Here is an 18,405-nt window from a genome sequence, read left to right as displayed (position 1 = left end):
TAATGAAACCGATGATGATGATGATGATGATGAGAGATGAGTAGGCATGCAGCTTTAGGTGGGTTTGTACTATTTCCATTCCAATGCGATGTGTAGTCCGCAATAAATTACTACCGCCATTTAAGCCAGACCAGTTTGAGCTCTTGGTCCACATTCTTTATATAAATTTTTATAAGAAAATGATCCATTCTCACCTATCATGAATGGGATAGATTGTTTGTATTTTATGATTGAAACAATATAGTTTTCAGTTATTTATTAATTTTATAGGCCAATTTACATAGTTTATTATAAATTATTTACAATGATGATAATTATTTATTAATTTCTATAACAATATCATTGGAAAATTCGTTCAAATGAAATTATATTCTCATGTTCACCTATTAAGTTACTATAAGAAATTTCAATAAATATTTCAAATATCAACACATCACTTGTAATAAATAATTTTCTGAACAAAAACACAATCAATTCAAACAATAACCAATTCATGGAATAACACTCAATCATTTATTAATGATGGAAATTATACAGCTTCAACTTTTGTACAATAAATGTAATAGAACACAATTCACTTACAAGTACAGCCAACATTATTAAGATTAAAGTTTGTTTCGCAACAAGGCAATATTGATTCAATTGGAGCAGCTTTTTTTTCAAGAAAATTCACACAGAATTGTTGATGGGTTAGCCAAAAATTTATTGTTAAGAAAACGATCAAACTTTGGGTCAATTTGTATAAATGAAGTTTAATACTCACTACTGGGAAATGAAACTGCTTTAAAATAAATTTATCTAAAATTGAACACCCGATATTATTTACAAGTACTCAGGTGAAACACAATATGATAAAACTGTACTAAACTGATAAATATTCTGTGATATGAAGCAATCTAATAAAGCAAATAGAAAAATTGAGAAAGTTGATACAAATTTTCGCCTTTACAATGAAAAAATAACAAGTAGTAGTATTAGTAGTAGAAGAAGAAGAGAGAAGAAGAAATGGAGAAGATAAGAACCTTAACGGTAGGATCTTTAAAAGAAGCTCTGGACTGGATGATACCTTCTATTCATTTAATTATTTTCATGTTCACATTATAAACTGTTGGAAATATGGAAGGATCTAACGTAGTAACCAAATGATAACAATGCATAGTGAGATATTGGCCAGTCTAGAGATCATGAAGAGCATCTTCAATCAGTTCATTACGATGTAGTAGAATGATTAACTTTAATATTATACTTATTAATTAATCCATCTTCATTTTCATTGTTATCGAAGGTGGACATCTTTGATAATGCTTATTATTTATATAACCGCATTTATCAAACAACAGTACAGAATGAAGCCAGTTTAATTAGGACAATATAAACGTCAATGAAATGTAAAATCTTCATATGCTGTGGAACATTACTTGGAGAGGTTAAATCTCGTTTATGAAATTGTATGAATAATTATATTCGTCTTATATGACAATAATAATTGTGATTATAATAAAAATGTTCACCATCAAAATGCATACGAATTTCAACAGGTGTTATACGAAATTAATTAGATTACAAATGACTGATACCATAATTCGTCCTTTAAAAGGTACTAGCAAACAAATTGTAATAAAATAGAATATACAACAATAATAGTTTTAATAAATTCATCAAGTTCTAAGTTAATTAAATATTACAGGAACAATTTTTAAGTGGTCCATTTTTACTATTTACAATAGACGATACTGGCTATAAATTAAAATAATGAACTTTAATAAGAATTAGATATTCAAATTTTAAGGCAATCATTGATTAATATGTTGTGATTTAAAACTTTTCAAGTACACAAGATGAAATGTTCAATACCGTATTCTTAAAAATACACTTACCTAGATACACTAAGCACTTACCAATAACAATCAATAATATTTATTTGCACTTCGATAGTTGAAAAAACCAATCAAAAATAAATTTATTGTACTGAAATTGAGTGACAGGTTTACAGCATGAAATATCACATCATGTTATTTTACAAAAAAAAATTGTTTTTATCATACCATAAGTTAAATTGGTTTTTCTCACTGCAATAATTTCATCAAGATGATTACTTATTGTAATGTTATAGGTGTTTTTAGGTTTGAAACACAACATTGCATGAACATTTCTGTAAAGAAGTTTTCAGCCAATATTTAAGCTGAAATATTAAGCTAAGATTTACATAATATTTGAGTGTTAAAACGATTATACGATTAAACGATGAGTTATGCAATAACGTGGATTGAACTGATATCACTTACTTTATGAACTAGGTAGGAGAACTATGGGAACACAAGTGAACACTCTACAGAGAAAAATTCCAGAAACAGAAATAGAATTGTGGTACCAGTCGTCAGATAAACTACAATAATAACAATAACAGTATAATGGAAATATCAATAATATTATTTCATCAAAGCTACATGCTGATAGTCGAAAGTAATTGAAACAAATTCAATGCTACAATATAACAATAAATTTCCAATAGTTTGTAGGTAATAAATTGGTTCCATAATTCCGTAATGGAAAATTTAATACTTTTGTATTTTGAAGGAATTAGTTGCACTGAGAAAGTGTTTAGTTTCTAAATGAAACAGAACAGAGATTGCTGCCAAGTGCAACTCAGTATGATAGTTATTTTCAGTCGATTATTGAATGAAACAAGATTTAAAATGATTTTTCTTATTTTACTATGGATATATTAATTTAGTTATCAAATCAGAAGTGCAAATGCTAATCACCTGCATCTTATTAATTTATTGTGAAGCATGGGAGGAGTAGGCCTAGGCCCTACGCCCCATCCCGGTCCGAAGAGACTGTAGCCTACCGTACCGGTATCGGCATTTATAATTCATTAATTTATTAGCAACAATGTCATAAAGGATCTGTATTCAAATAGATTAACGTAATAATTCAATTAGTAATAGATCTTTGTACATCGGATTAAATTCTATAGAATATATAACCGTATTTTATTTAAAAATATTCTGAACACAATATTAATGAATTTGTCTATATCAACAACAAAATATTATCATTACTGTCGATGGAGAGATGATGGCAAATAATAATTGTGATAATTCCAATCTTAAGTGATTAATGCTAAAAGTATTCATTTCCTATAATGATGACTAGGTTCTCAAATGAATAGTAATTAATTATTATTCTGTTCAGAGAGGGAATCGTACGGTGTCAATCTTGTCTAGGATCCGAATTTGTTTTATACAAAACGTCTATCAACTAATAATTATACAATATTTACGAACGCTCTGATTAAAAACAAAAGATCAACTCACAAACAGTAATAAGGCATCTTTGTTACGAGTTTATATAATAATAAAATATCGTTAACATCAGGAGAAAAGAGTCAATATGTGCCACACACATAGTTGCGGCAGCGTGGCTATATTACAGAGACGATTATCATACAAGGATCATCAGCGATAAGGAGGAGCTTGTCAATGATACATATGCACATGTTTACTAACGTTAAGCTAAGAAAAATCAGCGATAATGTACCCTTTAATTATTCAGACTCCTTGTATCGAGAAAACATTGTGATGGAGATATGAGTTATAGCGATCTAGAAAAAGAGTACATGATACAGCGCGGGTTTTATTTGTTGAAAAATTGGAACAACCTGATATATCATCATACGTACATGCACGCTCGAAACATTTACACGCTTCCACATGCGAAATATCATCACTTCACACTCACACGACGAGTCGAACTGCTCTACAGTCAACTACATGTTTGTATGTACCGCATGTGTACATGTGTACACTATGGCTAGTCCCTTACGCACGCTCTCCTGCTTATACTGAGCACCATTAAAATGTTCACATTACACACACATATCCACGTGGGTAATGCCATTTTCAGTATTATCACAGAAAATGAAAAACGAAAAAAACGAATCACTGTATAAAGCACTTAAGGGGCGTTAGAAATTTATGAAATACGTATCGATGAAACGACGTCTGTTTTTGGCAAATAACTTTGTCCTTGTTTTTATCCTAATTTTTTCCAACAGCTAGCAGCAACTCTATCCCACACAATTTCGCAGACACAAATCTATTTATGGCATCGTTTATCTCTCACCTAACAATTATACCTAATTCAATTGAATCTATTCTGTTCACGAATCAATTTAGTTTCAATCAATTATGAAAGTATTGATAAAAACTGGATTTATACTATGAAACTAAGATGATGCTGAGTAGTCACGGTATTTAGGTGACTGTTTTTTAATTAAAATTGATGGTTTTAGATTATGAACGATGTGTTATTTTTAATAATAATAAATAACAGATAATAATAGATAATTTTTCGTCCAAATAACCAGACGACTTGGAATTGCATTTTATGGACATTCTATTTAGTACCGTACATCAATTCATACTGAGATAATTGTGAAAGTTATCAATATTAAAGTTGGATATTGAAATGCTGAATCCAAAGTGACATACAATAAAATGCAAAAGAATTTGGGTTTCACATCGTGGAAGAAATAGCTTGAAATATCATCTATATGCTATAAAAGAACATAATTTATATTTGATTTACTTGATAACGTTTTCTTATTTGAACATTGGTCAATGCTTGCTTGTCGTTCAAACTCGCATTTTTGATAAAAGCCAATACCATCAAGTCCAATATTAAAATTAAACAGAATTATCATAAGAAAATTGGATCATAATCAATTTTCGATTTCCTTACTGTACAGTCTTTGATTTGAATTAAAAGTAGGGCAATCAAAAATTGATTGAACAGTTTTACAAGTCCTAACATTTGATTGAAACGAAATCATAATCTATGTGGAATTGACCATACATTATTTGTGATACAACAAATAATGCTAAAATACCAATATTTACCTAGTGAATATCTACTATATTTCGTTATGATTTGAAAGGACAATTAAGAAAATCTGAAAAAAAACAGAAGTGATAATGAATTCAACCATGGATATACCGGGTGCTTCAAAAAAATGTATACACACTTTAAACAATCGTGGTTTTATCGCTCTACAAGGCTGATGTTATATTTCTTCGCCAGGTGGCAGCATAATCGTCCCTCTATGTTATATTGTTAGTTGGAATTTGTAATATCAACATGGCGGACGTACGTTTGAGTTTTGAAGAACGTAAGCAGGTTATTAAGTGGCACTGGAAGTTTGAGAATGTAAATGAAGTTCAAAGACAGTGGAAACTCAAAGCCCAATTCAAACTCAATGGAACTGTCAATAGGTACAATTGTGTTTACTGGGGTGAAGAAAATCCTCACATTACAATTATTGAAAAAGCTGTAAATTCGCCTGGTGTAAATGTGTGGTGCGGTTTGTCTTCAAGGGGACTCATTGGACCTTTTCGATTTGAAGGCACTGTAACTGGTATTAATTACCTAACAATGCTTGCTGATTCCATATTTCCTGCCATTCGTGCATTATACGGTAATGATGATTTTTATTTTCAACAAGATGGTGCTCCGCCGCACTATCACAGGGACGTACGAGCTTACCTGGATCAAAATTTGCCAGGCCAGTGGATAGGACGCAGGGGGCCAATCGAGTTTCCAGCACGCTCTCCAGACCTTACACCACTGGATTTCTTCTTGTGGGGCACAGTAAAAGATGAGGTGTACAAACTTAAGCCACGTAACCTAGACATTCTTTGGAATGAGATTCAAGCAGTGTGTAGAGAAATCTCATTGGACGTTTTGATACGATGTACAGAATCAGTGGTGACTCGTACTCAGAATTGTATTGATGCTGCAGGTCACCAATTTGAACAGTATTAACATTTGTTATTTATGTTTCATTTACATTGGACTTTCAGCTTTCTATTTTCCTGAAATTTAACTTTGTAGAACGGTAAATAAATTTTCTATGAAAGTTCAAAGTGTGTATACATTTTTTTGAAGCACCCGGTATAGATATATGTATTCACTTCATGAATATCTGTATTTACTTCAACTAGTTTTCACGGAAACTTTAAAGGGATTCACCAGAGTCGAACGCGCGTTTTCGACTGATAAAAGAGGATCCTTCAAAAATGTTTGGAGCGACAGTTGAAGAAAATATTTACGGATTCATGATTGTGTACCGTACTCAACATAAACTCTAACTTGATTGGTTTGTTCTATTTCTCAATTCAAACATTCAGGATCAGTAGGAGGACTGCAGCGGTCACAGTCCCTCAGCATCGATTTGAATGAAGGCTTTCAGACATTTCATGAAACAATCAAGCCACAACTTATACCGCAACAGATACAGCAAAAATCGTACAAATGTGAAAAAGCCCTGATGCTTTGATACTCGATTTAGCTGACAAATACTATCAGATTACCACATAGAACTGAATAGTATTTTTTATTGATAATTTGAAATAATTAGGAATGATGAGAGAAACTGTTGAGTTCAAGATGAAAACCATTGTTTTATTCTGTTTTATATTTTCAATCTTGTATACTTTCATCAATAGAATCATCTGGATGTCTTTTCTATCCAATATTGTGAATCATCAATATATATTATGAGTTCAAGTGTAGTTGATATTTTGGTAGTTTTCTATAATGAATAGAAATATTTGAAATTGTCACAACTACTAATATAGCCTGTACAATGGAATAATATAGCCTCATACAATTGATAAGATAACAACTAGGCTCAGTATCAGTTGATACGGAATTAGCAATTTCAAGTAAATACTTGGGTAAATTATGTGTCTATACGATTTTTTCTAGTTTCAGTTCACTGAGATCTGCAAACTCTAGTGAATTGAATTCATCAGAAATCGTCAATGCACCGGAACTAGTTTCTAGTTATTTGAAAAGTTAGTGGTATTGACATTTGCAAAATGCAAATCGCTAGACGATCGAAAGTACCTCAGTCAGTAAGTAAAAGTTTTTAATTATTTACTTGATAATTGACTGCATGTTGTGTTCAAATACATAAACAAAGTGTGTTTATACAAAGCAGCTCGGAATGGATCAAGAAACCATCACATTTGCAAAATGTTTTTCAATATGGATATCAACCACAATATTACTTTACATCCAGGCTATTCAAGTAGTATATAATATTGATTCAAACCTTATGATGGAAAACACAACCAGAGGCAATTATTTATGAAACTTACAAAATTACAAACATGGATTGAACTTGGCTGAATATGATGCAGATCTTGAGCTTGACGGACTATAACAATTGTTTCAATTCGTTAAGAGAAATAAAAACTTCAAAAGTGACTTGTGGGGTTCTGTTGGAATTCTCACAGCAAAAATCTTCTATCAAAATAATTGTATCGTTAGATAAAATGACTTTTAAATTGTCACAACCACTTTTTAATAAAAAATGACCAACTAGTTTCAGTTGCTACACTATTATATAAATTTCTGATAAGATCTATACTTTTTTAAAGATTTACTACAAATTGGTGATGGAATAGTAACCAAAACTAGTTTCAATTCTTTTATTGAATACATTTATTTCTGAAAAAAGGACACTAGTTTCTGTTGTTACACCATGATAGATCTCCGGTAAAGTCAAAAATCTATGGGAGATCTACCAGATATTGAAGATGGTGTAGCAAATGAAACTACTGACATTTATAGGCTACATTTTTTATAAATTGGTGGTTGTCGTTCATAAATTAGTGACATTTATATGGTATTCGTTTTATTTAATATGAATTTCTATAAATAACATTAAAAAAGGAAAAATTTGAGTCACGTCAGAGGTCCACAAATTGTAAGGTAATACCTGAGAACTCTGAAGCCAGTTGCACCCACATAGTTTTTCGGACGTTTGATTAATTGCCGTCTTTATGAATTCTACCAGATTAAACGGAACTTGACAAACATAATCTGCTTGAACATCATCTGTTCAATCTAATAGAATTCAAAAGGATGACAAAAAATTTACGTCGAAAAATCGATGTGTGTAACAGGCATGACACCATACCTGAGCCAGCCAGGTCACTCGATATTTATTTGTAATTAGAAAAATTGGTATTTGAGCATTACTTGATTGGACGTTCAACTACCTATATAAGATGTGAGAGAGAAACGAGCCACTGGCCAGACATGTTTGTCACAGAGTGTTATGTCCCGATCAGCTGCTGCTACCTGGTAGCAAGGGCTAGCACCAGTCGTCGTCGTCAGAGTCCGAGTGTCGCTGGTGGGGGGGCTGGTGAGTGGGCTGGTGCTGTGGGTGGGGGTGTCGAGGGTGGGGCTTGTAGCCGTTGGGGAGGGGCGAAGGGAGGAGCCGGCCGCCGCGGCCAATAGCGACCGCTTGCTCGAAGCTGAGTGGCACTGCGTAGTGCGCCTGCGCCCCCACACCCTGAGCCCCCCCAGGCTGGGCCCCCCCAACCGTCGTATGCGTCGGCGACGGGTTCAGCTTGGGGAAGTTGATGGACGCCGGTCGCAGCTGCAGCGTCGACGGCTTTGAAGGCGTGGGTGGCAGTCTCCGACCTAAACATTCACAACAATTCTCATCTATTGCAAAGCAAATAGTTTATAAACAGTATCAAGTTTTTAGTGAATCAATAATGAGGCTACAATAATATGAGTTGTAGTCCAGTCAATATAGACATAAAAAAGGGGGTGTGCTTGCAATTTATATTGTAGTTCTAATTTTTCAATATATTATTTGGGTACATGAGAGAAGTCCAGAACCAATTTCTTCATGCAAAATTTCCTTGTGCTAGATACAGAGTAGCCCAAAAACCTCGTATTTTCGGCTCATTTTCCATTCGGCTCGTCAAGGCGGTCCAAAATCATGCATCATAAGTCAAATTCGGTCGAAAAGTGGAAAATTTATTGTTGAGTGTACTTAAGCCCGTATTCCAATACACTAAAAATGGCCAATTCAAAGCTGCATGTCTTTTGAAATACTTCTGATAAAATTTCCAAATCTAGTGAAGATGTGAAAATTGTCCCCCTCTGCCCACTCCAATAAATAATACTTTCAATTCCAATACCATTCGAAAGTTACAGAAGATTTCAAAAATGGCGATTTCAGTTTTTACTTTTTTTCCGTGGTTTTACTGTTGATCAAAAGTTTCTAAAACGAGTTTAATACATCATAGAAACTCATGATTGATGCCTAAAATCCATCATGAATCACTTTTCCCTATCGTAGTACTGCCAAAACCGTTAATATGATAAAAATATCTACAATTTCCGGCTTTTTTTCAACAATCAAATCCCACTCTACGAAAATATTTTTCCATAAATCGTTCACAGCAGCTGAAAGAGGAAATTATACTGTACATTTCAAGATCAAGTAATGATTTTTATAATAAGGGGTTACCGAGATACATAGCTTTGAATATAGAAATTGGCCATTTTTTGTGTATTGGAATATGGGCTTAAGTACACTCAACAATAAATTTTCCACTTTTCGACCGAATTTGACTTATGATGCATGATTTTGGACCGGCTTGACGAGCCGAGAAGAATGAAGTGTAGTACGATGAAATCTGAGCATTTTTTCAAAAGTTATATGTGTTAGAAATTTAGATCCTTGAGGTGTCCTTAAGCGCGCCTCTCCACTAGAAAATACTGGAATGAAGTGCATCTAACGGGTGATTCTCATAGAACATAATCTTTCGAACTCATGTCATTGTGCGAAATATCAATGTGAAGACTATGTAGTTGGTGATGATGGTTGAAGCTGAAAATTAGGTGTTTTTCACAATACAAGGAGCATTGTTGTCAGGTTTACCTGGAACTCTATATGAGATAGAGCGCTCTACCTCATCTCAGATCGTAGAGCACAAAAATACGCCCAGAGGGATTTTGAATTATACATCTGAATGGTAACAATCGCAAGATATTGTTGATCAAAAACTAAAATTCATCAAAATTTATTTTTTCTTCAAATTTCACTCATTTTTGAAAAATCATAACTCAGTAATCATTGGAGATAGAGAGATCCGAATGATCTCATCTTATTCAGAATTTCATAATCTAGAAAAAAGGCGAGAGAAAATTTTTCTGCCCGATTACGAGATTTGGCAGAAATAGCTGAAAACTGGAAAATGAGCCGAACATACGAGGTTTTTGGGCCACTCTGTATCTAGCACAAGGAAATTTTGCATGAAGAAATTGGTTCTGGACTTCTCTTATGTACCCAAATAATATATTAAAAAATCAGAACTACAATATAAATAGCATGCACCAATGTATATAGTGTCTGGACTATTGTGGTTAACCAAAAATACTTGTTAGTAGATAAATACTTTTGTCAATTGATTTGCATATAGAACCGATTATTGTGACAATTATTCAGAATATACAAGGATAAAAAATGTAGACGTAGAATTGGAATTGTGAGGAGCCAGGCTGGTTCAGCAACTGTGCCAACATGTGGACTAGACATGAGAAATTCATGGCAACTTATCAATGGCAACCAAAAAATGTTTGTCATAAAAATTTGTTTTTTACAACAAATAAGGAGCCAAGGATAGCTCCTTGCAGCTAAAACGTTCTTCTATGCTAGTCTTAAATATTACAGCTTAGTTTATTTCTAATTGCACCCTTGAACAACTTAATACAATCGATGCATTCTATCTGATTTGGAAGAGCATTGAAAGATTTTATCCGGTGAATTGTGACTTGGAAAATAATAACATAGAAAAAAGATAGCATAGGAAGAAATACCATGGTATAGGTGGTTCATGTTGCAAATTCCAAGCCGATTACTGCCTATTATTGCTGTTTTGTTGGGAGTGTAAGAGTGTAAGATTGGCACAGTATGAGAGACGAACAGCGCCACATAGCTTCACCAAAAACAACTAATTGGACTGTCGGCTTGAGAAATTTGGAACATATATGCCCTATACCATGGGATATATTTTCCCTATGATAATAATCAATGAATGTATTTGTAATAGGTTACCTTGGCCGCGTCGCGCCACTAGCACCGGGTAGCTGTGCTGATGGGAGGCGCGCTGCGCCCGTGGGGACGGTGACCTTGACCGCTGCTCCAGGCTGGTGGTGCCGTAGGCGCCCCCTCCCACCCCCACCCGCATGCGTCCACCCGGGCTTGGCGAACGCGCCGGGCTCGTTGACGCAGACCACGAGCCTACAACACACAACATACAATCACACTTCATCCAGAAACAATAAGAAAAGCTTAAAGAATACATATAATATTAATTATTATTCCAAATATTCAATGAATGCTATATAAATAAAACTGAGGACTTCTGATACTGCAAATATTGACCTTCTACTATTTAGTTCTTCGGTCAATATTTGCAGTGGCAGAAGTCCTCAGTTCTATTTGTATAAGATTCATTGGATATTTTGAATAATTATTATATCAAAAATTATAATTAAATATAATAGTCAATTGCAGTTTACTTAATTCCACTTCATGTTTCATAGTACAGCTGAAGATGATTTGGTTTCAACATGTATTAACTATAATTCTGTATTTGAAATGCTCAGAAAATTGGAATTGACTACAAAATCAGTTTTCCCACGTTTCATATTGATCCCACATTACAATGCTCTTTATTCATTCAGATTTGTCGTCACCTTGATCAATAAACTATTTTGCACTCAAGTGCAAGCAAGCGCTTCTGTTTTTTGTTAATTTGAAGATTCTTATTAGAAGCACATCTTTAGAATAGTAGATTTCTGAATGACTGGAAATAATTGATATGAACAAAGTGTTCTGTCAATAGACGTAGAGATCAACAGCTAGCAAGATGATTCTATTACGATAGTGAGAAGTAACTGAAAACTCTCAAAGCTTCTGCTAAAAAGGAGTATAATTGATAAGGATGAGATATAGTATATCATATAAATGTTACATAACATAGGAGCTTGCATTCAACTATTCTAGACACATTACAATTGTCTATTCTAAACTTAATACAGTACGAATTTGTGTTAAAATCGAAACACATGAGAAAGAGAACATTTCTTCTTGAAATTTATTCAAATAATTGAAAACGTTATTATAAAACCACATACTGCTACAAAAAAGGTGAACACATAAACATGCTAGGAATGAGATAATAATATTTTGGGTTTGAAGAAGTTTGAAAGTTGAAAGGGGTGTTTCCAATAAAATAGTGTATGTCAATTCTTAGTACTTGAGAAAGTTGCTTCAGAAACATTCATTGACTTGTCCCATCTCCAGTTGAAAATATGAAACTTAAAACAGACTGATTTCATGCATAAGCTTGAACATCTGAACAAAGAGAAAGTTAAAAGATACACATCAATAAAGTAGAAAGACAGTAGTGAAAATTGTAGTGATTGAAACTTCATTAGCCTGAAGATGGTTATTTGTAATTAATGGTGAATGTTGTTCATTGCGATATTCAAGTAACCCAGAACATTTCTGATATGAATGAAGATAGCATGCTATTTCAAACATGGTATGACATGAGAAGATAGATTGAATAATTCAAGTTGAATTCGATATACAAACTAGACATTTACATTCAAATCATGAGCACAACACAGATATGGTATAAACCTGAATTAAGTTTCCATACCATCGTCATCTGGGTATTCTGAGAAGGGAAAGTGAAAAATTTCAATGTAATATTTCTGTCATGATAATTCTCTATGTCGCAAGGACTGAATCAAAGCAGAAAAATTAAACTCAGTAATTTCAAATTCATAGAATCTCACTTGTTGCATTCCGTTACAGAAAACATTTTTCACTACTTTATCGTATTCCATTGAAAAAAATGCTCACTGGATCAAAAAATACAAGTTTAAAACTGTGAAAGAGACCAACTTATTAGTATGGTTTCATTGGCCTTAAATTTATCTTCTTACCAGAATAGACAAAAATCTTTCATGGAAATTAAATAAATACAATAAAATAATTATTTCTAAAATCTTATCAACTTATTGTCGCAATGAAAAGACAGCAAAAATAGGAATCACATCAGACAATTTAATTTACAGTAATACTTATTTTTCTAAAGGTTAGTGAGATGTAGATTCATGGTTACATCAATCTATGGATAACCAATTGATTTAATTGAATATTTATCTTTAAATAACTTTAATAAAAGAGTTAGTGAAAAAGGATTTATTTGAAGAATATATAGTTGTTGAAAACAATAAGAAACCATTATAATTGATACTTAGAAGTGCTTTAGTACAGAACATGTATTACGTTAGAATTGGATAATACAGCTCACTGTGATAAAAAATTATAAGAGCCGTTTCTTATTATAGAAATACTAAGTCTCTACGGAACTCTCTAGGATTCTCTAGAAGCTCTCAAAATTGAATGTCATTACCAGCCAACTCATTAGTTTCGAAAGGTTTTCAGTTGATTAAATGAATTTCCATTACTAGATTTTACCAGAGAATTGAATTGAATAATTGCCTTTAATGCATTTAATAAGGGCGGAGTTGGGACTCTAGGTAGGAGAGACATATTATCATTCAGTATATTTAACCTAATTATAATTTATTTAACGGTATCTTTACTCTATAATTTCACTTTGTGATGAAGGTTTGTAAAGGAGCTTTATTGAGGGTTATCGGTTTTGGAAATTGAATGCATACTCGAATAGAACATTAAATAAATACTCGAATAGTGATGGTGCCAATTGAATAAATGAAAAACATAATATTGCCACTGCTCATGGATTGTCACTGAATTGAATTGAGTTATTCAGGTATTTAATCTGTACCTTTTTTGACTTATTTCAAACGTAATCGCGATCAAATAGAAACATGATAAGATAAATATTTATTCGATTAATTATATATTTTTGAACATCGCTCATCCCCACATTACCGAGAGAGCTAGATGATTGCACTCAGTTCAAACGTAATCAAGATGAAATTAAAAACTAAATTGTCTAATATTTTTTCAAACATTGCAACTAAATTGTTGAATAACGCTCATCATCAGAACACTGCGAGTACTTAATTATTACCACAGTTATTCAGTTATAGTTCAAATTAGTTTCCCATTGTAAAATAATATCAAACCCAAAAACACCAAGCTCGTATTACGCTGGGAAACCAGTAATGTAAGTGTGCAATAAATATACACAAGACTCGTCTTATCACATTAGGACACCAGATTCTGGTGACTGTACACCAAGTTTTGGGTTGGTGTCCAGCAGATGTCTCATATGGGAGATCAACCCGGACAGCGTTAGGACACCAGCATTATGAGGCAGCATTCTTAATCTTTGCTGGTGTCCTAATATAGCAAGCGCCTTATGTTTATACTGCACACATACACTACCTGTGTTGCAATGTTGCCCCAGCCTGGGGCCCAAAGAATGATAAAATACAAACTGATTAATAATACCAGTAGTCAGCTGGTTATTAGAATGGGAAAGTATTAATCTATTAGCTTGTATTTTAATTTATTTTTAGTGTAATATTTTACTTTCGTTTGGTGTTTTTCTTCTAAATTTAAAAGTTACATCTTATATTTATTTTTGGACGAAGATTGAGCTTGAACTATTCACAGTAGAAACATAACCTATTTTTATGGACATGTAACATTATCAAAATTTGGGAATGGAATAGTTTTGGGCTAAGCCTGTTGTTCCTACCCAATCATACTATTTTATATGATTTGTAATATTGTATCCACGAATAAATAAATAAATAAATATTCAATAGGCCCCGGTCTCCTAATGAAATACAAACCCGAACATACAAAGAAAAAAACAAATAATTTATTATTAGTGTGATGTGATATTAATATTGTATATATATATATATATATATATATATTATATATATATATATATATATATATATATAATTGTATATATAGTATATATAATACTGTGAATATTAATATTGCATATCATTGTGCTGCACTTTTTTGACTATTTTCAAAAGTAATCAAGATGGAAATGATTTGTTGTGCAAGTTGAAAGTATACTTTACCTCCGACGTGTGGATGCCTGTGACGCGTGTGCTCGTGCTTGACAATTTCGACGACATTGGAGACGGTGTCGCTGAAGCCGATCTCGTGGTGATGATGATGGTGGTGTGGGTGGTGGCTGTGGTGGTAGGGGACACCATGTGGATGGTAGGAGGGGGTGTGGTGCGGGTGTTGCTGCTGAGGGAGTCTGCGAGGCGATGGACTCCGCGCCATGTCCGGAGGCGATCGCTTTTGTCTACAACAACATTAAACATTCCAACATTTTAGATGCAGTCTCATTTTTCTACAACAATATTAAACACTCCAACATTCATGAAGCGGTCACTTTTGTCTACAACAAATTAAACACTTCCATCATTTGGCATTTCTATCACATTTGAAAAAAACAGTAGTAGAAATTAAAAAATGAACAACAATACAAAGGCATTTCGTAACACGTTCTCAAGATTGACAGATGTCAAGATGGTAAGGGTCTAGGATCAGTTTCAAGGTAAGAGAGGCCCGTCTTAATTTCTCAAGCTTTTGAGAATCTTATTCTAAAGTATTTCGAGCAGAATCCTCGATCCAGCATCCGGCGGGCAGATGGGATGTTGGATGTTTCAAGAATGATAGTTCAAAGAATATTGAAGAACAATAACTTTCGACCATTTCATGATACCCCAGTTCAAGAGTTGAATGAGCTTGATACTGCTTCAGGGATGCAGTTTTGCCGTTGGATATTAGCACAAGATTGTATTTCAAACATTTTATGGACAGATCACAGATAAAAGTAGGTTCACAAGAACTGGTGCTGTTCTCTTACCTTGAAACTGATCCTAGACCCTTACCATCTTGACATCTGTCAATCTTGAGAACGTGTTATGAATGGGTGTTTTCGATCAGGAAAACGACTCCTGTATACTCTCTCTCTGCTACTCTTGGATTGCATACACACTCTCTATACACCAATAAATTGTTCAAGTACTCAATCAAGGTAAATTTCATGATAATGAACGCGAATACTTCCTACTTGCCAAAGTTGATACATATCATGCCAATTAACTGGAAAGCACACTGAAAACTATACTGAAAATAGGCTGAAACAAACACTTCTTGTTATCTTATTCAGGATTTATGGTACAGGAAAAAATGCAAGTTATTGAAAAAGTCATATCATTGTAGAATGTTAATATATTGATTAAAACTTGTGAATTTTGTCAGAGAGAAATCAGGAGAATTCACCCTAGGATCACCACTTCATGCTTGCTGTTTGTGAATTTCCTCATTTTGGAGGTGTTCATTCCAGATACTAGCAGTTTTGAACACTTTATCATGGAACTTACCTTTTCAAATTTATACTCATTCGAAAGCTTATGAAATGGAGAAGTTTTTGAAATATTGAAACCACTATAATCACCCGGAGAAAAACCGAGAAAAAAAACTGTTTGAAATTTCACTTTGAATTTGAAGAATAGCATTTTTTCAAGTTTAAGCCCTAATAATATTATCTATTATCTATTTATCTATTTTATTCACAATCACAAATCATAATTAAAATACAAACTACAAAATATCTTACAACAAATAAAATTACATTAATCTTGTTTGAAATGTTTTTCTCTTTCCAACAATACCCTTGAAATTGGAATTCGACCAGTAGTTTTCGAGTTATTGAGTATTTAATGACCAGAAGTAGGCATATTCTGAAAATATCGAAAAATCGATATATCTCGAAAACTAAGGTCGATAGGAAAAAAGTTTACTGAACATTTTTTGACAGAAATGTCGAGTAGAATCTATGGTTAACGGCTGTTACAACCTTGGTGGGACACCCTGTATATACAGAGTGAGTCATATTTATGGGAACCCTTCAATAAGTTGGAGACTGTTGTAGATATAATACTGTAACTTTCAGGATAAGCTATTGGTCGAATACGTACTCTACCTTTTGACGTACAACTGAATTTCAACACCCTTCAGGTGGGTGACTTAGGGGTTGTAACTCAAATATTTTAAATGTAAACACCCATCGTGTGGTACATCATTTTAAAGGCATTTTTAAACCAAGAATGATGGCATCGATAAAAATGTTCTATGATATCTGTATCCAAAATGGCGGCTGATTGAAGTTTTGACTTTTAAAGAAATGAGGGGTTGTAATTCAAATATTTTGAATGTAAACACCCATTGTGTGATAAATTATAATTTTAAAGGCCTTTTCAAAACTATAAAGATGACATCAATAAAAATGTTCTATGATACGTTTATCCAAAATGGCGGCTGATTGAACTTTGTCAATTTATTTCTTTAAAAAAGAAAACTTCAATCAGCCGCCATTTTGGATACAGATATCATAAAACATTTTTATCGATGCCATCTTTCTTTATTTGAAAGACCTTTTAAATGATGTACAACAAGATGGGTGTTTACATTTAAAATATTCGAGTTACAACCCCTAATGGGTTACACCCATTAAATGAGTTACACCCATCTAATGGGTGTTGAAATTCAGTTATACGTCAAAAGGTAGAATATTTGACCAATAACTTATCCTGAAAGTTACAGTATTATATCTACAACAGTCTCCAATTTATTGAAGGGTTCCCATACATATGACTCACTCTGTATAGATACTAGAACACTTGAAAACTCTAAAAAGCGGATAAAATATTAATTGTATTTTACAATAGACACAAGTAAAACCGATTGAAATGATACTATCATAGTATCATATATATATGCTTTGTTATTGTATAGAGAAATTCTGTAGAAGATAGCAGTAAGTGGCAATTGAGTGGCTATTGAATAGTTGAAGGCCGGCTATAAATAAAAATATAAATCTGAGAACTCTTTTTAAAATTATTTAGTCATGACATGTTTCGGCTATATATATTCGGCCATTATTAAGTATTCAAAAGTAGCCCTAAAGAAAAAAAGACGAAATTGGGGTAATTTGGCAGGATAACCATCGAAATACTCATAAAATGTCACCAGTAATAAAATTTCCAAAAGTTCGGTGCACAGCCTTCAAGTTTCCACTTGACTTACCTGGTGGTTTGTCGGGGTTTATTATATCCTGTCAGGCAAGATTCAGTCATACAAAATGAAAATTGAATTCTCGAGACATTACATTGGTAACCTTTGAATTAGTAACATCTGTAAGACTTTTTATCCTTAAAATTCCAGTAGAAAGTGCAACTAGACAAAAAAAAACCTTTTGTAGTAGTTTGATTATACACTATAGCTGATTAGCAATATTGAAGTTAGGATGACATTACCTTATACTGGGTGATCTGGAACGATTGTGGTAATTACGATAGGTTGGATGGAGATGCTGATCCTGCATTGAGTCTACCGAAGGTCTACGAGACGACGATGATATCACTATTTCTTGCAGGTCCAAACCTCCCTATGGCAACAAAAATCATTCATTATTAGCACACAATATTCCTAAATATTGCTCAACATTTTCCTGCCGCTGTTCAGTTCTCAGAGAG

The 18,405-nt window shown here is 33.2% G+C and overlaps 1 protein-coding gene across 5 annotated transcripts in view; it reads right to left on the bottom strand.

Annotated features, from left to right (window-relative positions):
* Positions 1 to 280: 280 nt before the first annotated feature.
* Positions 281 to 18,405, bottom strand: part of LOC111054487 (voltage-dependent calcium channel type A subunit alpha-1) — a 1,036,091-nt gene continuing 1,017,966 nt past the window's right edge. For 4 of the 5 annotated variants that reach the window (XM_039432652.1, XM_039432653.1, XM_039432654.1 and 1 more), the window contains 5 exons: positions 18,187 to 18,317; positions 14,932 to 15,164; positions 12,546 to 12,563; positions 10,931 to 11,116; positions 281 to 8,499 (listed from right to left, as the gene is read on the bottom strand). In XM_039432652.1, coding sequence (XP_039288586.1) covers positions 8,168 to 8,499; positions 10,931 to 11,116; positions 12,546 to 12,563; positions 14,932 to 15,164; positions 18,187 to 18,317 — 900 coding nt within the window. In that variant the 3' untranslated portion in view covers positions 281 to 8,167. The remainder of the gene's footprint in view (positions 8,500 to 10,930; positions 11,117 to 12,545; positions 12,564 to 14,931; positions 15,165 to 18,186; positions 18,318 to 18,405) is intronic. The other variant, XM_039432656.1, reaches the window with a different exon arrangement.

This window comes from Nilaparvata lugens, chromosome 7 (assembly GCF_014356525.2).
Source record: "Nilaparvata lugens isolate BPH chromosome 7, ASM1435652v1, whole genome shotgun sequence".
NCBI lineage: Eukaryota > Metazoa > Arthropoda > Insecta > Hemiptera > Delphacidae > Nilaparvata > Nilaparvata lugens.
The sequence above is the reverse complement of the archived record's forward strand: the minus strand, read 5'-3'. Positions and strand labels throughout refer to the sequence as shown.